Below are 23,104 nucleotides of genomic sequence, written 5' to 3'. Positions count from 1 at the left end.
GCTGCACAATCCAGAAGTTCCAACCAATCTGATGGGGGCTTCATCAGAGAAAATGACTACCTCAGTCCTCTGGAGTCCAATTCCTGTACTTACTACAACGTTATTTCTCAGATGAAGCCCCCATAAGACTGTTTTTGGAAGAATGATTATCCAGAGAAGAAAAAGCACATGCTACTTGTGTCTGCCAATAGTAAAGCCTCCTGAGACTGTTCATGGGTGAGGCTGCTTTGCAGTCTATCTAGAGCACAATGTAACTTGACCCGCAAGCACGGAGTGGACTGCAGCGCTATGATGACATCTGTATTGGATACTAGTTATACAATTCAATTTATTAAAGAGGAAATTTTGCTTCATGCAGCACTATTTTTCTGTCAAAATGATGGACACTGACAAGAACAATGAAAATTAGCAGACGTTTAGGGTTTTTCAGGCGATGTTTATGCAGATCCTTGGGATCAGGAGCAGCTGTGGTTATGGGTCTTCAGAAGATGTTTATCTAGACCCTCGGGGGCGGGGGCAGGTGTGTTTAGAGGTCTTCTGGTGATTATCCAGACCCTTGGGGGCGGGTGCAAGGGCAGCAGTGTTTAGGGTTTTTCTGGTGATGTTTATCCAGATACTTGAGGGCACGGGCAGCTGTGTTTAGGGGTCTTCTGACAATGTTTACCCAGACCCTCGGGGGCAGGGCTAGCTGTGTTTAGAGGTCTTCAAGTCATGTTTATCCAGACCTTCTAGAGCAGCTGCAGGTGTGTTTAGGGGTCTGCTGGCAATGTTTATCCAGTCCCTTGAAAGCTCAGGCAGCTGTGTTTAGGGATCTTCTGAGAATGTTTAGGATTCTTCTGGCAATGTTTATCCAGCCCTTCGGGGGCTGGGGCAACTGTGTTTTGGGGTCTCCGTCTCCTGGTCATGATTATCCAGTCCCTCGGGGCAGCTGTGTGTAGGGTTTTTCTGTTGATGTTTATCCAGATACTTAAGGGCATGGGCAGCTGTGCTTAGGGTTCTTCTGGCGATGTTTATCCAGAAAAATCAGGGTGAGGGCAGCTGTGTTTAGAGGTCTTCTGACAATGTTTACCCAGACTCTCGGTAGCAGATGTGTTTAGAGGTCTTCTAGCAATGTTAATTCACACCCTAGGGGCGGGACAGCTGTGTTTAAGGGTCTTCTAGCAATGTTTGTCCAGACCCGGGGGGCAGCTGTGTTTAGAGGTCTTCCAGTCATATTTATCCAGACCCTCAGGAGCTGCTGCAGCTATATTTAAGGGTCTTCTGGCAATGTTTATCCAGTCCCTTGGAGGCAGAGGCAGCTGTGTTTAGGTGTCTTCTGGCAATGTTTATCCAGACCCTCAGGGGTGAGGGCAGCTGTATTTAGGGATCTTCTGGCCATGTTTATCCAATCTCCTGGGTGTGAGAGAAGCTGTGTTTAGGGGGTCTTCTGACGATGTTTATTCAGACCCTCAGGGGCAAAAGCAGCTGTGTTTAGGGGTTATCTGGCAATGTTTATTCATTCCCTCGGGGCAGGGGCAGTTGTGTTTAAGGGTCTTTTGGCGATGCTTATTCAGACCTTTGGGGTGTGGGGCAGCTGTGTATAGGTGTCTTCTGGTGATGTTTATCTAGACCCTCGGCGGTGAGTGCAGCTTCTTTTAGGGGTCTTCTGGCGATGTTTATCTAGTCCCTCAGGGGTGGGAGCAGCTGTGCTTAGAGGTCCTCTGGTGATGTTTATCCAGACTCTGAGGGTGGGGGCAGCTGTCTTTAGGGGCCTTTTGGCTATGTTTATTCAGACCCTTGGAGCCGAGGGCAGCTGTGTTTAGGTGTCTTCTGGTGATGTTTATCCATACCCTGGGGGTCGGGGGCAGCTGTGCTTATAGCTGCTCTGGCGATTTATTCAGACCCTCAGGGGTGGGGGCAGCTGTCTTTATCGGCCTTCTGACAATGTTTATCCAGTCCCTCGGGGGCAGCTGTGTTTAGGGTTCTTCTGACCATGTTTATCCTGTTCCTTGGGGGGCAGAGGCAACTGTGTTTAAGGGGTTCTCTGACGATGTTTATCCAGACCCTTGGGGATGGGGGCAGCTGTGTTTAGGGGTCTTCTGGCTATGTTGATCCAGACCCTCGGGGGCAGCTCTGGATCAAATATAAATTATATGGAAAGTTGGAAACAATAATATGTATATTAGACACATAAGTGTCTATGGACAAAACTTACAACTATGTATCACACACGGTAGATTACATAAGTCATGTATCCGTCACATTTCATCGTCTGAGCTTTTTTTTAAATTTTTTTTTTACAATTTCTGGGTCTCTATACAGTGAACTGTCAAGAGCAGATTTATTCCTCCTGTTGCCGTCAGCTGGACGGAGACTCCAGCTCCTGATCCCCCCACTCTCGCCCCAACTTGGTCCCAGACCAAACCCTCTCTTGCCTGTGAAAGATGAGAACATTTGGCTTCAATTTGAAGGATAGTTGGCAGCTCTGACTCCCAGCCGCGATTTTAACGAAAGTGAGAGAAAAGAGTTACAGGGAAACTTAGAGAGAGGATGATGAGGCAGGAACTCCAGACATTGCACGGTCCCATCTCTAGATAGAATCATCTGAGCCTACAGGAAAGGGAAAAGACAACCCAACCGGGGAGACAAAACAGGAGATCAGAGGAGGAAAAAAGAAAAATGCAAGAATAAACCATCTGCAGAGCACAAGAGGGAATAGTGCAAAATATTTAGCTCAAAATCTTCCTAAATTTGTGTATATTGCCGAAAGATCTCAACCCTGTGCCATGGAGAGTCAGAGAGATGGAGACGTCGGTGGCAGATTGACCCGGCCGCTGCTCGGATTATTCGGTGCCCTCGTATTGGTGGCAGGAATGGTCGCTGCTTCATCACTGGTGTCATGGAAGACCCAGGTAAGAGTCAGACCCTAGGGAAAAATACTGTCACTATTTTATCAAATGCTCATGTTTTTTTTTAATGATCCAATTTACCAAAATATTTTTTCTCACCGTTTTTTTTGGTGCACACACCTGCAGAAAACGTAGAAAAAATACAGCATTAAGGATTTTTTTTTTAGTCTGAAACGCATAGGGACAACATCATGTTGGATTTATTGTTCCAGTTTTAACGTTTTTGAAATTTTTTATGTTTTAATCAATAATCAGCTGGAAAATGTATATGTTATGTAGCATTTACGCTACATGCGAACACGGCCTTAAGGTTCTGATTGAAAAGCAGCAAGCAGAGATCTTTTAAACTATACGGATTGACACAAAAAGTAGCATTTTGAAAGGTTTACTTATGGAGTAGCTGCTGGGGGGTCGCCATCTTTGGTTTCATTATTATGTGTTTTATATATACTTATATATTTTTTTTTATATATCTATATATATTTTTTTATATATATATATATATATATATATACATATACCGTATATATTTTTTTTTTATATATATATATATATATATATTTATATATATTGTTGGCAATCAGATTATGAGCAGCTACGAACAAATCAATGGATAATAGATCTGTATTTTCTTCTTTCACAAACTCTTATAAGCTATGAACTGACTGATTTAGCTTGGGAAGGTTTCGATGAAGATGGTACAGACGTGCCCTAAACCCTGGACTTAGATGGGAACTGTGCGTTCAACAAACTTTGCAGAAATCGATAGAGAGGAGCAGGGTGAGAAAACAAGCCGAGGGAGGCAAAAAAAGAATGGTGCTGAGCTTTCTGACAAGTCTTTTATTTCACTCCAGAGCTGGATTCACATTTATACTGCTCAGTATTGCTTTCATGCTTTGTGCTGAATAAAAAAAAGGAGGGAAGAGCAGGAATCCACCTCTGTATGGAAGAGATCGGGAAATGGAAAAGGAAAGGGAAATAGGTACAAAGAGGACATGGTGATAGGAAGATGGAGTGTGGGTGACCCCTAAACACTCACTTGCGCCTGAACCATGCACTCTCTATTGTCCCTAGACAGGTCTTTCCCCCAGTGTGCGATCACATGCCTAAGCCCTGGCTGACCCTGGGCTAGCCCTAGCTAGTGAGCTGTGCCGTAAGACGCTAGTCTAATGCGGGCGTCACACGGTACGATATAGCTGACGATATGTCGTCGGGGTCACGTCGTTAGTGCCGCACATCCGGCATTGTTAGAGATATCGTAGCGTGTGACAGCTACAAATGACTGTGAACGAGCAAAAATACTCACCTTATCGTTGCTCGTTGACACGTCATTCATTTTCATACAATCGTTCCTCCTTCTGTGCTCTGGTTGTTCATTGTTCCCGCGGCAGCACATATCGCTCCGTGTGACACCCTGGGAACAATGAACACAGCTTACCTGCGTCCCGCTGGCAATGTGGAAGTAAGGAGGTGGGCGGGATGTTACGTCCCGCTCATCTCCGCCCCTCCGCTTCTATTGGGCAGCCACTGAGTGACGTCGCTGTGACACCGCACGTCCATCCCCCTTCAGGGAGAGGATGTTCGCCGCCCACAGCGAAGTCGTTCGTGAGGTAAGTACGTGTGACGGGGGTTACCGACTTTGCGCACAACGGGCAACTAATTGCCCGTGACGCACAAACGACGGGGGCGGGTACAATCGCACGATAGATTGCACCGTGTGACGCCGGCCTAAGAGTACTGTGCCTTTAAACAATATGGGACAGCCCATATCATGATGTCATGTCTTTGGAAGCTTCTAATAGGTTTATTGGCAACATCTGAGATAATTAGAGACACACCTGTGGATGTATTTTAATGCACACCTGAAACACACGGCTTCTTTGTGTAGCATCTTGGGAAAGTCAAAGGAAATCAGCCAAGATCTCAGGAAGAGAATTGTGGACTTGTACAAGTCTGGTTCATCCTTGAGTGCAATTTCCAGATACCTGAAGGTGCCTTGTTCATCCATACAAACATTTCCAGTGGAATTGCCATCAGGTGCTGGAGAACATGGGCTGTGATCCCGTACCCCGCCGGACCCCTGACTGCGCAGCTGTAGGAGCCTGACGGTCTCTTTTCCTCACATATTGAGAACATTAGTTTTATGTGATCACTTCAAGTGTTGGACTTACTTCTAAATCCCCAAGAAACCCTTGCACAATGGAGGGGTGTGTGTCCTCAGCCATAAAACTGTCTCGTAATAATTTGTTAGCACTTTTATGAATTACATTTAGATAGTTGTCGATGCGCCGGGTTCCAATAAATGGCCAGACCACGTTGTGGGTGGTCCGTGCTGGCCAGAGGATTCCCCTATGTAGTCCCAGGATCAGTAATCTAGGGCAACATGGTGTATTTTACCCTCCAAGATATTTTTTATGGTTTTGAAAAAACCCTCTCCACTTACACTCACAGTGGCTTTACTCACCCTCCTTGGGTCCAAGTCTCCGCCGCTCCCTGTGCCTGTTTTTGTCTGCAGTGCTGACATCCCATTGACAGCGCTGCAGCCAGTAAACATACTTGATATTCTTGCCCAAGTTGGCGGCATAAGCTCTTCAAAGCCACTGAGCTCACTCATTGCCTGCAGCACAGTACATGTGATTCCAGTGCTACAAACAATAACTGACAAATGGAGCAGCAGCGGACCTGGGAAGGGGGAGCAAAGCACTGATTGTGTTTGTTTTTGAAACTGTAGGTGGGTACAGGGGTTAAAAAATAAAAATATGTCATCAAAATGCACAATTCCACCTGGTTTGGACATGGAAATGGCCTCCCTCTCCTCTGGGCCCTGTGTGACTACACAGGCTGCACCATGATATGTCCGCACCTGTGTTGGTCACAAGCAACAATAAACCGACTCTGACTCTATCTTTCATAGAAGCCCTCTGAACCTCTAATCTGAGCTTCTAATATCGTTTCTAACCAGTAGTGGTTCATCTGCATTTTTCCAGGGTTTCCACACTTTTGTGAATGGTGGATCCTGTTATCTACTCTATAGAAAGGTGTTATCAGTCATTGTACAGGAGAGGTAGGAGGTGAGCTGTGCCATCATGTATTGGGAATGGTGGAACCTGTGTTATCTACTGTATATAGAGGTATTATTAGTCACTGTACAGGAGGAGGAGGTGAGCTATGACATCACCTATGTGAATTGTGGGGTCTGTATTATCTACTGTATATAGAGGTGTTATCAGTCATTGTACAGGAGGGGAGAAGGTGAGCTGTGCCATCATGTATTGGGAATGGTGGATCATGTGTTATCTACTCTATATAGAGGTATTATCAGACAGTGTACAGGAGGAGGTGAGCTGTGACACCACCTATTGTGAATGGTGGATCCTGTGTTATCTACTGTATATAACGGTGTAATCAGTCATTGTTTGGGATGAGGAGGAGGTGAGCTGTGACATTACCTATTGTGAAAGGTGGATCCTGTGTTATCTACTGTATATAGAGGTGTAATCAGTCATTGTTTGGGATGAGGAGGAGGTGAGCTGTGACATCACCTATGTGAATTGTGGGGTCTGTGTTATCTACTGTATATAGAGGTGTTATCAGTCATTGTTTGGGATGAGGAGGAGGTGAGCTGTGACATCACCTATGTGAATGGTGGATCCTATGTTATCTATTGTATATAGAGGTGTTATCAGTCATTGTGCAGGAGGGGAAGGAGGTGAGGTGTGACGCCACGCATTATGAGGAAGTGTAAGTCTAGCCAGTGTGAAAATGGCAACATTTCTGTTTTTGTTTTATTTTGTGTCTTTCATGAATACTGATATGGTAAATGGGGGGGGGGGTTGTGATACATAAAAATACATCTAACATAAAAACCTGACCAGTATTGTCTTTTTCTGAGGACACATTCCCTATAACTGGCCAATAGGAGCATCTTTTAAATCTTCATACACAGGTAATGGAGATAAATGTAAGTATTATACAGAAATCTGAAATAAAAATGTATCCAGTAATTGTCTACAGGGGTGCAGTATATTCCGTGTGCACGCTATGGCCATATAGTATTGTTAGCGCTTGTCAGGCAATTAGTCCTTATTAGCGGGAATCCGCCATCTGTTTCCGCACAGACGATGACTTCATGGTCTTGTAGGAGGGATGGCAGCTGATGAGCCGGCGCTGTCCGTGATGTGTTTACATTAGTGGGAATCGCAGCGCTGGAGATTGGGGTCGGTGTTATTACCCGGCAAAGAGCGCGGCAATTATTACTTATTATAAGAGAGAGGAAGGAAAATAGAGAGGACTGATTGACAGGTGCGGGAATATTCCGGAGAAATCACAGCAGAATGGTGACCTAATGGTGCAATCACTGCGGCTGCGTTACTAACGTATCTGTCATCTATGTCCTAAATGTCTGTGGGGGTCTCGCTATTAGGAAAATTACCCAAAATTTTAATAGAGAGAGTACTAATCTTTCATTCTTCCTTATAGGAAGAGTCTTAGATGCGGGATATCTAGTGTCAATGGGTAAAATCACATTTAGAGGGATGTTATCGATTTTCCCATTAATAACATTTATCCCTTACCCCCACGTGGTATGTGTTTGATTGTGCACTGGGACCCCCACAGGAGACAAGAACGGGGTCCCAGTCACTTATTCTTCCCTACTGTATTGGGATTGAATGAGGTAACTTAGTTTAACTTAAAGGGAATTTATCAGCAGGTTTTTGCTAGATAATCTGAGAGCAGCATAATATAGGGAAAGAAAGCCCAATTCCAGAGATGTGTCACTTACTAAGCTGTGTTTTGTAGTTGCAATACAATCAGTATTTTTACAGGAGGAGATTATCACTGCTGGACTAGGTGTCATGTGCAGACTAGTCCAGCTAATATGTGTAACCATGCCTCCATCACTGATTGGCAGTTTGCTGACAGTATACACAGGAAACTGCCAATCAGAAGTGTGGGCGGGGTTATACCCAGATCAGCAATCCCAGCACTTCTACATCTACAACAGAGAAAACAGGGACTCTATCAAAACTACATCAGGCAGTCAAATGATTGAGACATCAATAGAATCAGGCTCTATGCCCCTACTGTCACGGTTCCGCTGTGGGGAACATTTTGCATTTGGAATGCTTTTGTCATGGCTCCGCTATGCGGAGCATTTTGCATTTGAAAATGCTCTGCTATATGTCTTTGTCTTTCAGCACTAGGGTCCACGCTGGTTTTGGGAGATGACTTAAGAGATGTGCCTCGTTTCTGGTGATTGCTCTGTCTCCTTACTTTGCTTCCTCTGTCTGAACTTCGCAAGTCGTATTTCCTGTTTGCTCAGTGTGCTCTTGGCTCCTGTCTAGTGTAAGGCGGGCTTTGCACGTTGCGACATCACAAGCCGATGCTGCGATGTCGCACGCGATAGTCCCCGCCCCCGTCGCAGGTACGATATCTTGTGATAGCTGGCGTAGCGAAAATTATCGCTATGCCAGCTTCATATGCACTCACCTGCCCTGCGACCGTCAATCTGGCCGGCAACCCGCCTCCTTCCTAAGGGGGCGGGTCGTGCGGCGTCAGAGCGACGTCCCACGGCAGGCGGCCAATAGCGGCGGAGGGGCAGAGATGAGCAGGATGTAAACATCCCGCCCACCTCCTACCTTCCGCTTAGCCGCCGGCGGCAGGTAAGGAGATGTTCCTCGCTCCTGCAACTTCACACACAGCGATGTATGCTGCTGCAGGAACAAGGAACAACATCGTACCTGTAGCTGCAGCATAATTATGAAAAAGTCGGAGCCTGCAACAATGATACGATAACGACGCTTTTGCGCTCGTTAATCGTATCATCTAGCATTTACACACTACGATCTCGAAAGTGACGCCGGAAGTGCGGCACTTTCAATTTGACCCCACCGACATCGCATGTGCGATGTTGCAACGTGCAAAGCCGCCCTAAGTGTTCTGATCTTGGCTTATGACCTTGGACCTCTTCTTGACCAGAGTCTGTCTGCTCACTGAACCATATACGTTATCTCCCGGCTTCTGACCTTGGACCTCTTCTTGACCACGTCTGTCTGCTCCCTGAACCATATACGTTACCTCCCGGCTTCTGACGTTGGAACTCTCTTTGACCATGTCTCTATCTTCTCCCTGAACTTTATATGTTACCTCCCAGCTTGTGACCTAGGATCTCTTCCTGACCACATCTCTGTCTGCTCCCTGAACCTTGTACGTTACCTCCCGGCTTCTGACCTCGGACCTCTTCCTGACCACATCTCTGTTTACTCCCTGAACCTTGTACGTTACCTCCCAGCTTCTGACCTCGGACCTCTTCCTGACCACGTCCTTGTCTGCTCCCTGAATCTTATACGTTATCTCCCGGCTTCTGACCTCGGCCCTATTCCTGACTACATTTACAGTTAGGTCCAGAAATATTTGGACAGTGACACAAGTTTTGTTATTTTAGCTGTTTACAAAAACATGTTCAGAAATACAATTCTATATATAATATGGGCTGAAAGTGCACACTCCCAGCTGCAATATGAGAGTTTTCACATCCAAATCGGAGAAAGGGTTTAGGAATCATAGCTCTGTAATGCATAGCCTCCTCTTTTTCAAGGGACCAAAAGTAATTGGACGAGGGACTCTAAGGGCTGCAATTAACTCTGAAGGTGTCTCCCTCGTTAACCTGTAATCAATGAAGTAGTTAAAAGGTCTGGGGTTGATTACAGGTGTGTGGTTTTGCATTTGGAAGCTGTTGCTGTGACCAGACAACATGCGGTCTAAGGAACTCTCAATTGAGGTGAAGCAGAACATCCTGAGGCTGAAAAAAAAGAAAAAATCCATCAGAGAGATAGCAGACATGCTTGGAGTAGCAAAATCAACAGTCGGGTACATTCTGAGAAAAAAGGAATTGACTGGTGAGCTTGGGAACTCAAAAAGGCCTGGGCGTCCACGGATGACAACAGTGGTGGATGATCGCCGGATACTTTCTTTGGTGAAGAAGAACCCGTTCACAACATCAACTGAAGTCCAGAACACTCTCAGTGAAGTAGGTGTATCTGTCTCTAAGTCAACAGTAAAGAGAAGACTCCATGAAAGTAAATACAAAGGGTTCACATCTAGATGCAAACCATTCATCAATTCCAAAAATAGACAGGCCAGAGTTACATTTGCTGAAAAACACCTCATGAAGCCAGCTCAGTTCTGGAAAAATATTCTATGGACAGATGAGACAAAGATCAACCTGTACCAGAATGATGGGAAGAAAAAAGACTGGAGAAGAAAGGGAACGGCACATGATCCAAGGCACACCACATCCTCTGTAAAACATGGTGGAGGCAACGTGATGGCATGGGCATGCATGGCTTTCAATGGCACTGGGTCACTTGTGTTTATTGATGACATAACAGCAGACAAGAGTAGCCGGATGAATTCTGAAGTGTACCGGGATATATTTTCAGCCCAGATTCAGCCATATGCCGCAAAGTTGATCGGACGGCGCTTCATAGTACAGATGGACAATGACCCCAAGCATACAGCCAAAGCTACCCAGGAGTTCATGAGTGCAAAAAAGTGGAACATTCTGCAATGGCCAAGTCAATCACCAGATCTTAACCCAATTGAGCATGCATTTCACTTGCTCAAATCCAGACTTAAGACGGAAAGACCCACAAACAAGCAAGACCTGAAGGCTGCGGCTGTAAAGGCCCGGCAAAGCATTAAGAAGGAGGAAACCCAGAGTTTGGTGATGTCCATTGGTTCCAGACTTAAGGCAGTGATTGCCTCCAAAGGATTCGCAACAAAATATTGAAAATAAAAATATTTTGTTTGGGTTTGGTTTATTTGTCCAATTACTTTTGACCTCCTAAAATGTGGAGTGTTTGTAAAGAAATGTGTACAATTCCTACAATTTCTATCAGATATTTTTGTTCAAACCATCAAATTAAACGTTACAATCTGCACTTGAATTCTGTTGTAGAGGTTTCATTTCAAATCCAATGTGGTGGCATGCAGAGCCCAACTCGCGAAAATTGTGTCACTGTCCAAATATTTCTGGACCTAACTGTATATCTGCTCTCTAAACTTCATACGTTACCTCCCTGCCTATGATCCCGGCTTGTCTGACTACCCTTTTATTCATACTGCTCGTAGTGTCTAGCATCACACCTACATCTCCCATTCCATAGCAAAAACTTGCTGACCGATCTCATTTAACCGCTGAAAGAAATAGTAGACTGATGTACTCTCACTTCTCATTCTGTCCCATAGAACAACGATCATGCACCATTTAATGTTAATCCAGGGAGCAATAAAGGGGGGATCGGGACCCCCAGGAAACAGAAAATTATTATCTATCCCAGGGATTAGTAATAAATATTTACCAGTCAATGTCCTTTTCAGTAATCAAATGCACATAACATTGCAGAATCTGTCTTCTACCTTCCTATAAAGCATCAAATATGTGAGCAGTATCAATCATTTAGCTTTGACGTCTTCTGGTTATAGAAAGTTCAGCTTGCTGTATATTATACTGACTCTCAAGGTGACACAGACCTGTTTTCAGTCTTCCAGGAGGCATGAAACAATTGCACAATAAATTCTGTAGCGGATCTGTTTGTCTTCATAATTCTCTGGTGTCGCTAATAAAGCGTATTTATGGGGGGGCATGTCAGACTTACAGTAGAGAAGAATAAATCACTGGTACAAGCCCCTGCATAGAGTTTCCTGCTCTCTGCTATGAGCCATATTCCAGATCGGAGGCTTTCTGCTGAGTCACGATTTCCCCATTATGAAAATCTAGACTTCAGCATCACACGTTCTGCGAGTACGGGATTATTCCCAGGTCTGACATAAATGCAAGACAGCCTGGCTGCATTCAAAGCAAAATCTGGAAGGAATAAAATGGAGATATCTCGGCAAAACGTAAAGATTTGCAAGTTAGTAAAAAGCATATACGGGCATTTACAGATAAATGTTTAAGGTGTCACCCTAATATGACCATCCATTGCCATAAATATGTAATTAATTTTTACCTGGTGTAAACGCTGCTGTTCTCCTGAATCCGGCGATGTTTTCCTTTTCTTTCTATGCCTCTCCATTCCGGAGATATGGCATCTTCTTCCCCATATAAAAATCTGTTTGTTTAAGCCAAGTGGGAGTGGTTATCAAGATTTGTCTATGGGAGTCTTCATGAGGACCACGCCTAGTTGGATAAAATGGTTACATTTATATACAAGGAATAAAAGACCATATCTCAGGAACGGAAAGGCATAGAAAGAAAAGAAAAACAGCACCGGATTCAAGAGAACAGCGGCATTTACACCAGGTAAAAAAAAAATACATATTTATGGAAAGTGGAAAGTCTTTTTTTAAACATAAAATTGAGATGTCCTATAGTACCAAACAAACACTACGAACGATACACTCTATATCATCACGCAACCTCATGATCCAGCCTAGGGGACCCCTCATGCCACTAACTGACAACCCGGAGTTTCTACCGGGAGCATCGTCCAACAACTTTCTGGGTTGCACGAAACTAAACCCCCTGAGATTAAACCAGGTAGTTTCGGGGGGGTCCCTCCTTCCACTCCGGGAGATTGTAGAGAACCGCAACTTCAAATTGCGGTTCCACTTTGAATATGCCCAGCTCAAGCACTTCATAACCTCCCAGGACATTGACATAGCCCACCACCTGCCCCAAACGCCTTTTGAAAACCTTTGTAGTGGGCCCTCTGGTGCACGCCATGCAATCTCAAAGGTGTACAAATGTATGACGAACGCGGCGGAGACGTCTTCCCCCCGATTCTGTGCGGCATGGGAAGAGGAGCTCGGCCAGACTTTCCCTGAGAATCAGTGGAAACGCTGTTTCCGTTTGACCCACAGGTCCGTGGTGGCCACCAGGATGCAAGAAACCAGCTATAAAATACTGTCTAGATGGTATAGGGTCCCAGCATCTCTTCATGCATGGTATCCCGACATCCCTGACACGTGTTGGCGATGTGGAGCGCAGGGGGGCACTATGTCGCATATCTGGTGGTACTGCCCGAGCTTGTCGGCCTTTTGGGAAAAAATACTGGCGGCCATTCATGAGGTCACCGGGGTTGTGGTTCCGAGTCGCCCAGAGGCGGTATTATTGTACATCTTTAATGTATCCGAAAAGGTCTATAAAAATTCTATCCTGGGCCATCTTCTCCAGGCAGCTAAGACAGTGATCCCACGACGATGGAAGGACTCTGCTCCCCCTTCGTTGGAAGAATGGGTCATGGAGGTAAATGTGATTCACCGTATGGAGGTGGTGATGGCTCAGTCACGCGGGCAGTCGGTGGTGACAGCCACCAAATGGCTCCAGTGGGAATCTTTTCTGTCTAGTAAAAAATTCTTGGATCTGTGTGACTCCTGAGGAGCAGGAACCCCCGGCTCCCTCCCTTCTTCAGATGACATACACCATCTTTTCGAATGGTCTTGGTCCAGCGGACAGTGTATCAGCCCCGGTCACCGCGCTCTACTTTCTATTTTTCCTCCTTTCTCTCTGACCTACGCTATCTTTCCTACATACCATGACTGCTACTCTCCTCTGTCTTTCCTCTCTGTGTTACTGGTTTCTATGGTTTCTACGGTTTAAAATGAGGACCTATGTGTCACCACAATGACTTATAATCCATTATGACTCCTATGACAGTTTAACATTGTCCAGATGTTTGATGAAATCTGTCTATCATTACATGGTCCCATGCTCTTTATTGTATGCTTATGAAAACTCAATAAAAATTTAAATTGGAAAGTCTTTTTTAAAAGGATAATCAAGTTAAAAATAAAGTTCTAGTAATACTTGCACTTATTTTGTCCCCAATTTTTGATTGGGTAAAGTGAAGAATCTTGATTTGCCACTTTATTTGCTGGGAGGCTGCTTGCTGCAATAGAAACCTACCACACGTGGCCGAGTGAAAGCTCTTGTATCTGACATTTTAACTCTTTCTAAGGTAGACTCTGTGGTGGCTCCAGGCCCGGTTCTTCGTTTGCCGTATCACCTGAGGACGAAACGCTACACACTAACACCAGGGCTGCTGAAATGGGACCATTATAATCTGACATACAGGTTTGTGACGGACTATTTGTATATATTCTTACATAGCCCCTACATGCACATTATGTGACCAGGATACAAAAATATAAAGATAATGATCAACATAAATTGCATTGTAACAATATTACATACACTTGTCAGACGCATGCATATGAGTGTGACACATCGTCAACGTATCCCAACTTGTAATATAAATTGCTGAAATGGGACCATTATAATCTGACATCCAGCTACTGTATGTGATTTGTATATATTCTTACATCGGCCCAACATGCACAGTATGTGACCAGGATGCAACAATGTAAAGATAATGATCAACATAAATTGCATCATAACAATATTACATGCACTCTGCGAGTGTGACACATCGTCAACGTATCCCACCTTGTAATATAAATTGCTGAAATGGGACCATTATAATCTGACATACAGGTATGTGATAGAACATTTGTATATATTCTTACATGACCCCTATATGCACAATATGTGACCAGGATGCAACAATGTAAAGATGATGATAAACATAAATTGCATTGTAACAATATTGCATACACTCGTCGGATGCTTGTATGTGAGTGTGACACATCGTCAACGTATCCCAACAGGTAAGTCACCCCTAATTGTATCTGATGGGGTAAGGCAACAAGTAGCTGCCACAGTGTGAATAATGTGCAAAAACAGGGTTGTTAAACTCACCCCATTAATGTCTCCACTCCCGCGTATTTCATTCACAAGTTCCCGAATAGCCCACCGGTACAGTTGGGCAATACAAAAATTGATCAAGCCAAAAACTGTATCCAATTTATCCAATAAAATCGATCATCTTTATTTAATTGCCCATAAAATAACATCACCATTGTAAGGAAGCAGCCATATTGACGCGTTTCGACCTTCACGATCTTAATCATAGCCTGTTCCAATTAATACCGTGACGGTCGAAACGCGTAAACATGAGCTGCCTCCTTACAATGACTATGTTATTTTAATGGCAATGAAATAAAGCTCATGGATTTTATTGGAGAATTCCGATACATTTTTTTCTATGGATGATGTGCTGTTGTGTTGCAGCCAAAAACTGTGGCTTTGTCAATTGGGGTCTGTTACCGCAATTTCTGACCATAAATGGAACACCGGTGCTAAAAGGGTTTGCATTGGGAATGATTTACGGTAGGTGATGGAGTTCGATCACAAAATCACTTCTTTATCTCCATCCAGTTTTGCTTCTCACTGGTGGAGCTCTACCTGGAATTAGGGTCCAGGCTTCCCAATTCTTCTGAATCCAATGGTTAGACCCTCCCTCTTTATAAAGGTATCACTATCTGTGTATGTGGAGGAACGGAGGCTGCTTTATATAAGGGGCTTAAGTGGAAAAGGCTTCCAGAATCTGCACGCCACATGTCCAAAAGAAGAGATGTTTGATTTACGAAGGTGCGCTAAACGTTCCGATCTGACAGGAGGAATGTCATATGTAGATACTTTATATACTTTAATCTACACTGTAAATGTAAATTTTTTTTGGACTATTGCAGACTTGGACCCAGAATTTATATATTTTTTTTTTAATCTTGATCAACTTTTTTTTCCTGCAGAATTGTGTCATTTCCAAGAAATTTAATTAATGAGAGTGATACAAGAAAAGGCATAGCGGAAGCGTACCGGATGTGGAGCGATGTGACGCCCTTTCACTTCAAGGAGGTCCCAGCAGACCAAGAAAGTGATATGAAGATTGGTACGTTGATTGCTCATTCATATAAATCGGATAAGTTTAGGGGTGCAACATTTATATCCTTTATTGAGCTCTCTGATAGGATTGTGAGATCTTTTCACGCAGATTCTGGGTGATTTATTTGATCATTAGAGGGCTATTCACATTATATTATGTTACAATAGGTCATAACTTAATGATTGCACGAGGGTCCAACCACTGGGACCTCCAGCAATCCCAAGTCCAGGGCTCTGGAACCTTAGAACTAGGCCCCATTTTGAATGGAGCAGAGGTGCACATGTTCGATCTTCACTCCATTCATAGTCTATGGGACGGTGAGAGTACAGCACCCAACTTTCTCCCACAGTCCTATAAACAATGCATGGAATGGAGGTTGAGCATGTGCACCTCTGATCCATTCAAGACAAGGTTCTTCAGAGCCCTGTTCTCAGGATTGATGAGGTTTATAGTGGTTGGAACCCTGGCAATCATACTCGCTTCAATAGGACTGGGCTTTAACACTAGACAAGGCCTTAGGAGTGAAAAAAACACATTTAGTTCAACAGCTCCTTTAAAGGAGACTTGTCACTTGTGATAAATTAACAAATTTTTTTACCTGGCATAAACGCCAAGGTTCTCCTGAAACTAGCAATGTATTTGTTTTTTTCCTACGCCTCTCCGTTCCTGAGATGTGGCCCTCTGTTCCCTGTATGTAAATCTGGTCTCTTTATCTCTGGGGGCGTGGTCACGGAGTAAACTTGTTGACCACGCCCCTTTGGGATAAAAAGACCAGATTTACAAACAGGGAAGATGGGGTCATATCTCAGGAACAGAGAGGCACAGGAACAAAAGAAAAACATTGCCGGATTCACAAGAACAGCGGCATTACCAGCTGGTAAAAATATTACATATTTATGGCAAATGATAAGTCCTTTGACAGTGAAAAGGTGCCTTGTGAGATTCCTATGAGTAGGCATACCAATATGGCATATTTACGACTAATATACACAACTGTTTTCTATTTTGTTAGGGTTTTATGGCATAAACCACACGGATTGTTTGGAGTCTCATATTCATTACTGCTTCGATGGAACCACCGGGGAGCTGGCTCATGCTTACTTTCCACAGAATGGAGAGATTCACTTTGATGACAGTGAATACTGGATTTTGGGAAACACCAGATTCAGTTGGAAAAAGGGTACTGGTTATTTTTGTTGTTGGCCTTAGGGTTGTGACCTTTTCTAGAAAATAGTCAATTGGTCCATGTGGAGACACGACTGTCAGTGGGTGCTCTCGTCTACTGGCCTGGCTATCTTCAGAAAGACTGCACGGACCAGGGCTCATCCCACTGAAGACTTGCACTCCTTCCCTGGGTGCAAAACACTTCTCAGAGAACACAGGGTGAGGGAACCACTCATTGGTAAGACTTTATTGTTTCACCAACAGGCAAAAACATATTGTGCAGTCCCAGCAATAGCACAAGATGGTACAAGCAATAGACTTTCACCCTTTCCCTGGCTCGTCTGGATCCTCCCTGGATCTTTGTGACTTCAGGGCTGCTAGGGCCAACAATCTAAGCTAGCAGTACCCCGCTTTTGGCGGGTACCCACTGTGAAGAGATAGTGGTAAGCTTAACAAGCTGACCGAGCACAAGATATGTAGCCAGGTGACCGAATTGTCCCAACCTGGGTTCTTAAAGAAAATTTTGGGGGCTCCGCATTGAGAAGTGAAGCACTTTTGTGAATCTTCAGCTGGAACCGTGGTTCCTAGGCTGAAATCCTGTAGAGGGAATGAATCTTGGAGCAGTTCTGTGATCCTTCAGCTGAAACTGTAGATCCTAGGCTGAATTCCTGTAGAATGAATTAATTTTGAAGCAGTTCTATGATCCTCCAGCTGGGACTGTGTATCCTCGGCTGAAGTACTGTAAATATGAATATGGTGACAGGAGCAAGGCCTTTTTTATTCCCATCAGTTCTCATTTCAGGGTATTGTGTCTCACAGGATTGGTAGGAGATTGCTGTTCTCTCATTGATCGCTTGTTCAATCCAACTGCATAATTTTCCTCTTAATTATGTAGTCAAAAGGGCTGAGGCAATTCACATTTAACAAGCAATCTGCATTTAACAGACAATAGGGCTCCAATCAATCTAACATGAGACAATGGCTAACTCCTCTTGATTTACCAAAGGAACCATATGTCTGGCCTAATTAAGAACAGTTCACACCTTACACAAGTGGTCAGATGCTGGGTCATCACAGTCTCTAAGGTGTGATCTCCAATTGACAGCAGGGTATGCTGGGAAACCACAGATGTTGATCTTGATGAATAGGGCTGATCTATCTTAGGCCTGCAAGCAATATTGCAATTGGATGACACAAATATTTCACATTTATAGTTCTGGTTACAATTACACTTTATGTTTTAAAGAATAAAACTAAAATCAAATGCCCAAAGAGAGAAAATAGGTTTTATGGAGCCAACCTGACCTTTTAAGAAGCAAAGCCTGCTCTTATTGGGGAAAACATATAATTTAGGACATTGGCTATTGTTTATATGTTAAAAAAAGGTATAAATATTGCAAATCTAATTGCCAAGCCCTTTCTTCATAGGTGTCTGGCTCACAGATCTGGTGCATGTAGCTGCTCATGAAATCGGACATTCCTTGGGCCTGATGCATTCTCTCAACAGCAATGCCCTGATGCACATTAATGCCACATTGACAGGGAAGAAAATAATCTCCCAAGATGACATGTGGGGCATCTACAGTCTGTACGGTGAGTTCCAATTCTGCAAATTCTGTATTTTTTTTGCTTTGGATTAGCCAGATCATTCTTTTTTTTTTTCTTGCAGGGTGCAGAGACAGATACTTGGTGTGTGCCAGCTGGGCACATAAAGGGTACTGCGATTCCCGGAGGAAACCTATGAAGAAGTATTGTCCGTACAGCTGTGACTTCTGCTACGGTATCTATAAGACACGAGTTAATAGAATAATCATTGAGGTGTAAAATGCAGGGTGACGGCCCAAACAAAGCATGGAACAGAATCCACCTAGTTCTTGGCAGTGACGGAGGTGCAAACAGCTGGACCTCAGTCTTAAGACATGTCTGATTAATGTGTTTTTTTCCACTATTAAATCATTGGAAAAAAAATAAAAATCTCCTGGATTATAATATATTATTAACAAAAGAAAGAAGTCCTATGACAAAACCTGTAATGGGGCATATAATGTTTCTGTTTATAGGCTTTTCAGTGTTGGCCTTGCAGCTGGGCCTGCCAGAGGATTCCCCGATCTCCCGGTGGGCAAGTCCGAGTCTGTAAATTACTCCAAACTTTCAGCAAAGAACATGCACATAATCCTTACATAATGTTTCAGTTTATAGGCTTTCTAGTGTTTGCCCTGCAGCTGAGCCCATCTGAGGATTCCCTGATTTCCCGGTGAGCCAGTTGGAGCCTGTAACTTACTTCAAACTTTCAGCAATAGCATGCACATAATGTTTCAGTTTATAGGCTTTTAAGTGTTGGCCTTGCAGCTGGGCCCACCAGAGGACTCCCCGATCTCTCGGTGGGCCAGTCCATGCCTGCAACTTACTCCAGACTTTTAGCAAATAGCATGCGCATAATTCTCATATAATGTATTAGTTAACAGGCTTTTCAGTGTTTGCCCTGCAGCTGAGCCCACCGGAGGATTCCCTGGTCTCCTGGTGGGCCAGTGCAAGCCTATAACTTACTCCAAACTTTCAGCAAAGAGTATGTACATAATCCTCATATAATGTTTTGTTTTAGAGGTTTTTCCATTTTTTGCCCTGCAGCTCGGCCCCCTGGAGGAATTCCCTATCTCATGGTGGGCCAGTCTGAGCCTGTAAGTTTCCAAACTTTCAGCAAAGAGCAGGCACATAATCCTCATACAATGTTCCGGGTTTTAGGTTTTTCAGTGTTGGCCCTGCAGCTGAACTCACCGGAGGATTCCCCGATCTCCTGGTGGGCCAGTCTGAGCCAAGTAATGTACTCCAAACTTTCAGCAAAGATCATGCACATAATCCTCATATAATATTTTGGTTTATAGGCTTTTCAATGTTGGCCTTGCAGCTTGGCCCACCGGAGGATTCTCCGATCTCCCGGTGGGCCAGTCTGAGCCTGTAACTTATTCCAAGCTATCAGAAAAGAGCATGCACATAATCCTCACATATTTTGGCGTATAGGCTTTTCACCAATTTGCCTTGTAAATATTCTGTACCTGACAGATCTTTATTTTTGGACCCTTTAGATTTTCCATTCCCGACGCGGATGCCAACCCCGATACCACCCAGAACCAAAGTCCGATTGGTTCCAGAAGGCAGAAATATGACCTTCAGATGTGGAAAAAAGATTATCCATAAAAAAGGCAAAGTGTAGTAAGTACAAACCACGATAGATGATTTATCATAGGAAAGAGAATTGGCCAAATTTCTTACAAGGAACATTGGAAATGTATCTATGGTCTTTTTATGTCATCCCATCCCAAACCAAAATAATAATATCCTATGAATCTCGCAGGAGATAATTTTGGATCTTATTCTGTGCCCATGGCTGCCCTTATCACACTAAAGATTGGAAGGGAATTTTGGATGCTCATGACTGACGCTATGCCTGCCCATGACCAAATCTTCATTGGAAGGCTTGAGGTCCACAGTGGGAGACCCCGTATGCCAGTCGTGTCCCGCTGATTAGACTAATTATTTTAAAAGCAAAGCTTGACTCTACTCTTGTCGGAGGGGATTAGATGTGGTGTAACGTACAAAACATAGCCGACGGGTTTGCTTTAGAGTATACGGTCGCACAGCCCGGCCAATATCACAAACTCATTACATGTCATATGATATTTATTGCATTCTGTCCACAGCTGGTACAAAGACAACGAGCTCCTGGAGTATTCCTACCCTGGATATCTCTTCCTCAATGACGACCACATGAGTATCATCGCCAACGCCATCAACGAAGGCCTCTATACCTGCATAGTAAAGAAGAGGGAGCGGGTGCTGACGACCTACTCCTGGAATATAAGGGTACAAATGTGAGGAATCCAGTAGTTACGTGAAGTTTTGGACAACGAGACCAACGGTTTGACTTGTGCGCACACACCACCATTTCTCGACACCAGACATTTTGATACGTCGGCCTCTCATTGCTTGGCGATGATGCAATGCGCTTCTGTCTTTTGAGGGCATCATCACATTGTTGAGCTTTGCACATACAGTATAACCCCATTACAAAACCCCAAATTGGGGTGGATTGATGAAATATGAGTGACATAATCCTGCGGCTTTGAGCTGTAGTGAACAGCTGGATTCGGGTTTCATGGCTTCACAAAAGTCTAAGTCTGCGATAAAGAAATGCAGAATGAAATGGGACTGAAAGCATCATTGACCGGGAACACGATGGGTCCAAAATGCCCATCGCTTGCCTCGTATTACTTTTGCAGAGCACTAAGGCAGATTTATCATGGCTGGCTAAAATAAAAACTGTCTTTGTTGCCCAGATTTTTTTGTATAAGACGATTTTGATAAAGAAGACCCCACTTTTAATATCCAGAAAATAACACTTTGTGGATGCAATCCATCCTCATCAATGCTGAGAGCCTGGGATAATAGCACATAGTTGTCCAGATGTATTAACATTGATTTACTCCCATCAGGCCTTTATTGGCTGCGGCTGTCAGGGAATGAGGCGAGTTATAATTTTGCAGGAGTGAAGAGCCACAGGATGGGGAACACTGATGTAGAAAGCATTCTGGATCTAAACATTGCCCTCCGGGGTCCTTTAAACAACGGCAGAAAAAACTGCCCGCAATAAGCATCTAACAACCATATGACAAGTGCACTTATATGTTTTAGGTTGGGGCTACACAGCAACATTGGCAGTGACACAAGAATGCTGTATGCAGATACTACATTGCAGCAGAGTGCAGGTGGATCAATGTGACCCGCAACAGCCTCTGCAAGCAAGTTACAAAAACTCCACTATGACAAGTACATATTTTAGGCTGGGGCTACACAGCAACATTGGCAGTGACATAAGATTGCTGTATTCAGATACTACATTGCAGCAGAGTGCAGGTGGATCAATGTGACCAACAAGAGCCGCTGCAAGCAAGTTACAAAAACTCCAATATGACAAGTACATTTATATGTTTTAGGCTGTGGCTACACAACAACATTGGCAGTGACACAGGATTGCTGTATACATAGTGCAGGTGCCTCAGAGTGCAGTTGGATCAATGTGACCCGCAATAACCGCTGCAAGCAAGTTACAAAAACTCCAACTGGTTTCTGACTTGCTTGTTGCGGTTGGAGCCCCATTTCCGTGTATCATGCTACAATGTAGCAGTTGGGACATGTCCAAAGCCACCATAGAACTCAGGCTAAATTGTCAGCTTTTTTTAAACACAATTTGCTCTCTAAAACACAATTTCCAATTTTGTCCACATTTTCTTGAAAGGGACATGCTGCTGATAAAAGATAATGTTTATTTAAGCCTAAATTATGCAACAAAACAAGCATTTTTTCAGTTGATTGCTTGGGATTAGAGCTGGTGTGAATCGATTTGCATGCCCTGATTCATCAGCCATATCTATATCCGCTGGACGGGACCCCCCCCCCCCCCAACTTCCTACGAAAATGCAAAACAATTGTATAGATTTTTTATTTTTTGTTTTCTTTCTGTGACTTCACCACCACAGCAAGAGGCTAAAGGTCCCTAAAACCAAACTGTTATGATGTCCGCAGAGCTGGAGCAGATATCCTATATGTGACATGATGAAGGATCTGTCTTTCCGAGCTGCTCCACTTACTTTCCTTACGGTGCTACATTTTCATATATTATGCAGTGGGATTAGGATTATTTTAGGCTTTGCTGTTAGTGTCAGGAAAATGTGTGAAAAATTCAATTTAATAAATAATTTGTAATTAAAAACATTTCAAGATGTCTATTTTTGCTTAAAAAATGTAAATCTATAAAAAGTAAAATGGTCATGCGACGTCCATAGGATTACACTGATTCCACCAGTGCGACCCATGTGAGCCCGTATGGGGGGAGGGAGTATACATTAGTCTCCCATTATTTTAATTATATTTTAGAAAATGTATTTCACCCAGAAAATTATTGTAATTACACACATTTTATTGTACATAAGGTTATTTCCTTTGTGTGTAGTGGAACACCACAAAAAAGAAAAAAAAAAAAAAGAGAGAAAAAGGCAAATTGGACATAATTTCACACAACCCCACAAATGGGTCAGACAAAACTGTTGGCGCCCTCTAATTAATATTTGGCTGCACCCAGTGTCAGAGGCAGCAAAGCAACCCCAAAACATCTTTAAGCCTCCACCATATCTGACTGTAGGTATGATGTTCTTTTCTTTGTAGGCCTCATTCTGTTTTCAGTAAACAGTAGAATGATGTATGTTA

The 23,104-nt window shown here is 43.7% G+C and overlaps 1 protein-coding gene across 1 annotated transcript; it reads left to right on the top strand.

Moving 5' to 3' along the window:
* Positions 1-2,493: 2,493 nt before the first annotated feature.
* Positions 2,494-22,570, top strand: MMP23B (matrix metallopeptidase 23B). Its single transcript, XM_075329029.1, has 8 exons — positions 2,494-2,891; positions 13,853-13,968; positions 15,546-15,685; positions 16,692-16,859; positions 18,272-18,436; positions 18,513-18,623; positions 19,927-20,053; positions 20,542-22,570. Exons 1-8 carry the CDS (start codon positions 2,766-2,768, stop codon positions 20,714-20,716), a joined length of 1,128 nt encoding a protein of 375 aa, XP_075185144.1. The 5' UTR covers positions 2,494-2,765; the 3' UTR covers positions 20,717-22,570.
* Positions 22,571-23,104: the final 534 nt, after the last annotated feature.

Source organism: Anomaloglossus baeobatrachus, chromosome 11 (assembly GCF_048569485.1).
Source record: "Anomaloglossus baeobatrachus isolate aAnoBae1 chromosome 11, aAnoBae1.hap1, whole genome shotgun sequence".
Lineage (NCBI taxonomy): Eukaryota > Metazoa > Chordata > Amphibia > Anura > Aromobatidae > Anomaloglossus > Anomaloglossus baeobatrachus.
The sequence above is the reverse complement of the archived record's forward strand: the minus strand, read 5'-3'. Positions and strand labels throughout refer to the sequence as shown.